At 42.1% G+C, this 7332-nt stretch overlaps 1 protein-coding gene across 2 annotated transcripts in view; it reads left to right on the top strand.

Annotated features, from left to right (window-relative positions):
* CRIM1 (cysteine rich transmembrane BMP regulator 1) overlaps window positions 1-4132 on the top strand; it is a 509439-nt gene extending 505307 nt beyond the window's left edge. For both annotated transcript variants that reach the window (XM_019527120.1, XM_019527119.1), the window contains one exon: window positions 3254-4132. In XM_019527120.1, the coding sequence (XP_019382665.1) occupies window positions 3254-3430 (177 nt within the window). In that variant the 3' untranslated portion in view covers window positions 3431-4132. The remainder of the gene's footprint in view (window positions 1-3253) is intronic.
* The last annotated feature ends 3200 nt before the right edge of the window (window positions 4133-7332 follow it).

The raw sequence follows: 7332 nt of genomic DNA, 5'->3' as shown, positions 1-7332 counted from the left end.
GCTCTCTTGCCAAAGCCTCCCAGTCAGGCTTCTCTCCACCCTTACCATAATGCAGCCCTCTGGGTGCTCAGGCTGCACTGCTCAGCTTAGCTCTCCTGCAAAGCTCCTACACCTCAGGCTGCCAGAAGGGAACTGCTAGCCAGGCTCCAGCCTGGCTGTTTATAAGGGCCCGGCCCTGCCCCCTTCTGGTCACCTGACCCACCTGGTTGCTCCAGCAACCAGCACCTGAGCTGCCCTGGCAATTAGCAGAGGCCCTAATCCCTACTTAGGCATGGGGCACCCGAGTGCCCCCATGACATAACCAAAAAAGGCTTCTGTTATTTCAGACTGGGGGGAAAAATAATTCATTTAAGACAAGTTATGCTAAAATATTAAACTATGAAGAGCAAAAAACCTGGGAAACCCTTTTGCTCTCTAGTAGTATGAGACCACATTAATATTAGTTTCTTTCCTATTTAACTAGGTATCCTTAGAAGCTGTAAAACAGTAAATAGATTTGTTGAACAAAACCTGTTTTCAGATGTATCTGTTAGGACAAGCACAGATTCAAACACATTCACTTCTTATCTGATCTCTACAACTAAAGCTACGTCTTCATCTAAATTTTTCCCCTATTGTAATATCAATTTTGTGTAGTTGAGAGTATTACATCCACAGTAAATAGTTTTCAGGTCTGGTAAATGCTGTACCTTCTCTTTGACATTTATCTGAGTTGGCAGATGTTTACTGTATGCTGTATGACTCTCTATTGAACATCATGATGTAAATGGTTCCATCTAATCCAGGATTTTCTGTTTAATTTCTGAGCTGTGCAAAACTATATTGAAAACATTTCTAAAATTAAGAAGTACTAAAATTACTATATTTAATTTATCCTCTGAACTTTTGATTCTGTTAAAGACCAGTTAGCAACAGGTTATATCCATTCAGGGGCAGATCCAGAAGGGGTGCAGTGGCACCCTCCTTTTGAACTGGACCATGCCATGAGATCTTCTGGGGATTTTTTTTTTAATTCCCAAAGCACATAAGAATCCAACCCCCCTTCCACTTCATACTCAGAGGTACATCTGCTCCCCTTCCCATAGTCCCCACCTCTACCTGCTGCTGCTGCTGCTGCTTTCCCCTCTGCCCCTGGGGCAGGGAAACTTGTGCCAAAGCTACTTGTGCCTGCTCCAGCCAGTCTGCATGAGGACTGGGTTCAGCTGGGAACAGTGGCAGCAGCAGTGATGGATGGGGGGGGTGGGATCCCTCACCCTGCCTGGTCCCCCTAAACCCCCCTTTGCCAAATCTTGGATCTGCCCCTATATCCATCGGTACTGTTATCACAGTAGGGAATCAAATATTTGAACCATTAACAACATTTAATTTTTAAGTCTTCTGATGCTGGAGAAATGCATTAGAAAGTTAGCTGCCTTAAACTGGGCAGCCAAACACTGTGAGATGGCAGTTTGTAGTCAGTTCTATAATATTTAAAAATAAGAAGAATGGATCTCCCTCCCCTGCCTTCTCCCCTTCCCATCCTGCAACAGGGCGAGGGGTAAGAGACTGCAGAGACACAGCTTCCCTCGCTGGACTGCCTCCAAAATGGAGTTCAATCCCCCACTCTACCAATCCAATCACTAACATTGGTTGGGTCAGGAGGATTGGTCTGACTCAGGCGTGGGCAGTTATTTTGCCTGGAGGGCCACAAGGGTAGCTCCACCCCTTGACAGGTGACCTTTAGAAGTCCCACCCCTAACCCCTGGCCTTTGCCACAGGAAGTGCCTCCGTTTGCCCCCAGAAGTACTCCTTGGGGGGGAGGGGGTACTGCCATCATGGAAACAGGAAAAAAAATCATATACTAAAAGTCACAAACACCTACTATAATATATTTTGATTTTATTACAGAAAATATTTTTGTTGTGATTTGTGTTTGTATAGTGTGTATAGAGGTGATTGCATGACAGCTCATCAATGGTCTTATATATTGTGTGTGGGATGTGGTTGGGAGTGTGGGCTTGTGTATGGTATGCATGTGGGGAGGAGTGTGGTTTGTGAGAGGGTGTGGCTGTGTGGGGGGTGTAAGGTATGTCATGGGGATGTGTGTATATGTGGGGGGCTGCAGGGACAGGGTGTGGGTATGTGCATTTTGTGGAGTGTGAAGGAGAGTCGGGGGGTGTGGAGAGTCCTCCCCACAGTTCACAGCATCCATTGTCAGTCACAGCAGCAGCAGCACTCGTGGTCCACTCAGGCACTGCTGCCCACTTCCAGCAGAGTCCCGGGACTTGCACACGGCAGCAGGGAGTAGGGGAATTAGCCAGCGCCATCATACTGGGGCACATAAGTGCCAGGAGCTGCACATGCACTATGGGGAGCCTCACGTGACAGAGGAGGGCCAGCCTGGGTGTACTCCTCACCATCATGTGTAGCTCTGGCTGGAGCCACACAGCGCTAGACAGTAGTACCTGCATGGGTCACAAGCACTGCCAAGGGCCTGCTGCTGCTGCTGCCACTGGGAGCAGGGCCTGTGCACCGCGGCGGGGGAGTGTGTAGTAGGGTCCCCATCCTCTGCCCACCCGAGCTCCACACTCCTGCAGTCCCCCTTGTCATGGGTACTGCACTCCTGCCAGGCCCATGCTCCCTGCCCCTGCCCAGCTGCAGCTTCTCCCACCCCCACCGCATCCTTACCTGCTCTCTGGAGTGAGTAACTGCAGCAGGGAAATGATGAGAAACTGCTGGATGCTGGGGAAGCCGAGCAGGTCCTTTAGCAGCTGCAGCAGTGGCAGCAGCAGCCCCTCCCAGAAACTGTAAGCTGGCTGAACCAGGCCCTTCCACACATGAGGGTGGGAGTGAGGCATGCAGGCTAAGCAGGGTACAGTTAGCTGGTGGGCACCCATGGATCAGATAAAATTGCCTGGTGGGACATATTTTGCCTGCCGCTGATCTAACTCATGGTGCTTTCTGTGAAGTGCCGTGAGCTAGACTGGGGAGCTACACATCTGTCAGTGCCCAAATGGTTAATTTGCCAACTTCTGCTCCCAGCTGTATGCCTGCAGGCCTAACGCTCTTGTTCCTGTTGATCATTTCCTTAATCTATGCAAGTTTGAAGTATTGCAAGAGTTGGACATTTATAACAAAGAAATAACTTTAATTTGGTTTTTGTTTTTGTGAACTCTCAGCCACAAAAGTTTCTCACTCTTCTGCTATGGAAAGCATATAAAAAGGATGTGTGAACTGGGTTTTTATATTCTGTCTTTTTTTTTTTTCCAAACAGCCTTCTTGCCTAAATAATCAGCTGGTATACGTGGACTGCAAGAAAGGTACAATGGTCCAGGTGGACAGTTCTCAAAGGATGCTAAGAATTGCTGACCCGGATTCAAGATACAGTGGATTCTACAGCATGCAAAAACAGAACAACCTACAGGCAGATAATTTCTATCAAACAGTTTGAAGAATTTCATCCTTGCCAAGGATTTAAGAGAGAGAAATTGAGAGAGAGCGCGCACGCGAGAGAGAGAGAGACTGAGTCTGCTATTAAAATAAAACTAGAATTGTGCACTTGCTTAGTGGATTGTATTGGATTTGTGACTTCATGTACAGCTCTAAGACCTTACTGGGATGGGCTCTGACTCCTGCAATGTGCCAGAACAAGCATTCCCACTTTTCCTTGAAATAACTGACCAAGTGTTTTCTTAGAACCAAAGTTTTAAAACTTGTGAAGATGTATTTGCTTGTAACATAGCTCTAGAGATTGTTTGGGAGGGGGAAATTTGGGGTGGGGCTGGGTGGTGACATGAGAGGAAGTTTTTTTGAAGAAGAAAAGCTGGTCAAGCTTGGCTTGAAGAGAAAACACACAAAGGGCATTGCCAAGCATCAGGAGGGTGGCTTTTCCTGTTGCTCTAAAACTGCATTTGTTGCAGCAAAGCCTAAACCCATGTGAAAAAACAACCAACAAAAAGGTCTGATTTTTTTTTCAGCTGTTGCTACAATAATATACTCCTAGAACAGAACCTGTCACATCACAGGTATGGTGTAGCTGCAAATATTTTTCTATATGACAAGAAGCTGCAGTAGTTAACAATATAGCAAGAAAGAGGTTATAGCAGAATATAAAGGGTGGGTTTATTAAGGATGTATAAAATTATACCTTGTGCTGCTTTTCGTTTTTGTTTTGTTTTCTTCAAAAGCTGATTGGCCAGATTTTGGCAGAGTTAGCAGATGACTGAGGCATAAGTAATTCCTGATATGAGCACTGGATCTTTTGACAACCGTATTGAAGGAAGAAAGGAAAAGTCAAGAACACCATGCAGTTCCAGGGGCTTTGTTTGTTTGTTTGTCTTGTTTTTGTTTGTTATTTTGTATTAATCTCTGGTTGTTCATACCGTTTCAATAGAGAAGAAGGAAAAACTATTTTTGTTGGACAAAGCTCTTGTTTAAACGAGAGAGTAAAAAAGAGACTGGTGTAAAGTTTTTCCTGTTGTTGTTCTTATTTACTGGTTATGCAGATTAGAAACTACTTCCATGCTAGGAAGCTGCTTAATTTTAATTGTATATTACTCAAGCACCTTTTTGAAGCTCAGAAAAAAGGAGATCATGCTTCTTTAAACTTTAGCAGTATAGGAATATTTATGTAAATATAATTATGCTAAAAAACAACAAAAAGTATTTGTATGCCTGTGTGTATGTATATATACGTGTGTATGTATGCATATGTATTTATACATATGTGTATGTACATATACACACTACATATGTATATATACCGTATATATAGTATTTATATATATATATATATATATACAGTATATATATAATTTTTTATTTTTTTTCTTGTTGAATGTATTTTTATCTGAGAGAGATTTTACCCAGAGCAGAAACAGATAAACAGGCATTCCATATCAGTGCTTAATCACTTGTGAGTTTAGGAAAGACAAAAGGAGAGCATCTCATTCTACCTACAGTTTTATTTGATTTGAAAGTGTTTTGTGTGTGTGCGTGTGTGCGTGTATGTACATGTGGGTGTGTGTGTGCACTCTTGTGTTTGCGTGTGTACAGTATGTGCACGATTATAGCAGTAAGCGTTGCTCTTGCTACTTGCTACATTTCAGGGTGTTTCTTATTTCTTTTCCTGCTTGGCCTTAAAAAGGCTTTTAATGAATGAGTTGGCTAGAGACACTGATGACAGTATACATGCAGCACTAATCAGTTCCACAGAATAACACCATCAGCTCATGGATTTTATTTTTCAAACAATTGTTTGAAACAACTACTGGAATATTGTCCACATTAAGCTGGAAGTTTGTTGTAGCTTGCCTCATTTATAACTCTGACTGTATAATACAATGTTAACTTTCCAAACAGGTCTTGGCACTTTTATACTAATTACCCATTTGTGCATTGCCTTTTTTTCTTTTACAAATGCTTGTCATGAACGACACAGATACCCAGTATGCTTAATGTGAAAAGAAAATGTATTTTTTGTAAAGGAACTCTCAAGTATTGTTGTAAATACTTGGTCAGAGGTTGCTGAACTTTAAAAGTGAAAAAAAACTAATTTATTATTATAATGACCTAATTTATTAATCTGAAGATTAACAATTTTTTGCTTTAGAATATCAAAAAGGTGTTCTAGCTGTTTGCATCAAAGAAAAAAATAGGTATGTCATTAAGGGTCAACATTTTTTCTGTTTATAAGACTTCAGTTTCCAAAAACAAGTAAGAAAAAAATGTAGTCTCCCCAACATTTTGTACTTAATCTGATGAAACGGATATGTTTCTGTCCAGTCATTACAAAGATCCTGTCAAGACAAATCATCCATTCCTTGCATAAGAGTAAGCAGTCTTTATCCAGAAATTGTAAATGCTTGCTTTTGTTTTACAATCAAGGCCATATTCTGGAAATATTAGCAGGATATAGGACATGGTGTAAAATGTTTATTATTATTATTATTATTATTTTATTATTATTATTTTAAAGATATGATTTATCTTATGTGCTGTATCCATTTCACTCTTTTACTTTGGTTCCTGTTGTGCTCTTGTAAGAGAAATGCAGATATAATTTTCTGAAAAAATAAAATAGATGCATATGTGGCACTTGGAGTGCACTGCGGTTCGGCAGATTGCTTGTTTACTTTTTTAACTGTAAGGCGGTTTCTTGTAATTTGGCTCTTGGCAGCACAATAAAAATTTTAAACCTAATGGTACACGTATTTTTTGTAATTTTTCATATGTCTTACTTCCATAAAATGTTGCTTGAGAAACTAGCTTATTATATCTTAATTACAATGGGCCATTTTGCTTCCTTCAGATGTGAATTTGCACATCATTTTGACCTGGAGTTATGTAATGTTGGTCTGAACAAAGATAATGTCAGCTTGACCTGTTTGAATTAGGGACAGTTTTGTTGCGCAACTCTTAGGTTCACACCAAAACACTTTCCTAGTGACATTAAAAAATGTTCATTACTTTGTAAGAGTACGTTTACACAAAAGTTTGCAGCAGTTTGTAAATAAAGTGTCTCAGAAGAATAAAGTGGTCTCAGTCCTACCATTTACTTCACAAGGCCTGGCCACAACAATCATTTGGAGCCACAATGAAGTCAGTAGGATTCTATGCAGGTGTAAGGGACAATTATGTACATTTTCAGTTCCATAAGAAGAGACAGAGAGCCTGAGTGCAGTACTGGTACACATGCTCAGACCTGCTCTTGAGCTGTAGTGCTTCCTAGTTTGTGGATCTGGGGGAGCATGAAGTGGGTACGAGTGGTTTTATTTCTCCACTATACTCCCCAGGTTACCTTGGGGGCCATATAAACCTACTCAACAGTCCTAGATCTTGCTGGAAAAAAACTCCCCCCCCCCCAAGAAGAGAAAGAAATAGCCATAAGACTGCCTTATGAGGCCCCCTTGCATGGCCTGGTGTGGTATCAGGGCTGAGTACAACAGGAGACAAGTCAGAACAAAGCTGTAGCACTGAGATGTGCCACACAACAAAAGCCGCAGGGCCTCTTACGTTAAAAAACCTTTAAGGAATTGTACTTCATTATCAAAGTCACTGACTAACATAAAAGTTTACTCCTTGTCCGTATAATGTAATACATCCTACAGCCATAAACAAGAGCTCCTTTCATAGTTTCATAGTTTCATAGATTTAGGGTCGGAAGGGACCTAGTAGATCTTCTAGCCCGACCCCCCGCCAGGGCGGGAGAACAACAAAACCCCAAAATAAAAACGGGACTCAAATGAGTCCAGCCAGGTAGGCATCCAGCCTCTTCTTAAAGACCCCCAGGGTAGGGGCCAGCACCACTTCCCTTGGAAGTTGGTTCCAGCTCCTAGCCGCCCTAACTGTGAA

This window comes from Gavialis gangeticus, unplaced genomic scaffold, assembly GCF_001723915.1.
Source record: "Gavialis gangeticus isolate Ggan-Ray unplaced genomic scaffold, GavGan_comp1, whole genome shotgun sequence".
In the NCBI taxonomy this organism is placed as follows: domain Eukaryota; kingdom Metazoa; phylum Chordata; order Crocodylia; family Gavialidae; genus Gavialis; species Gavialis gangeticus.
This window is presented reverse-complemented; position numbering and strand designations above follow the sequence as displayed.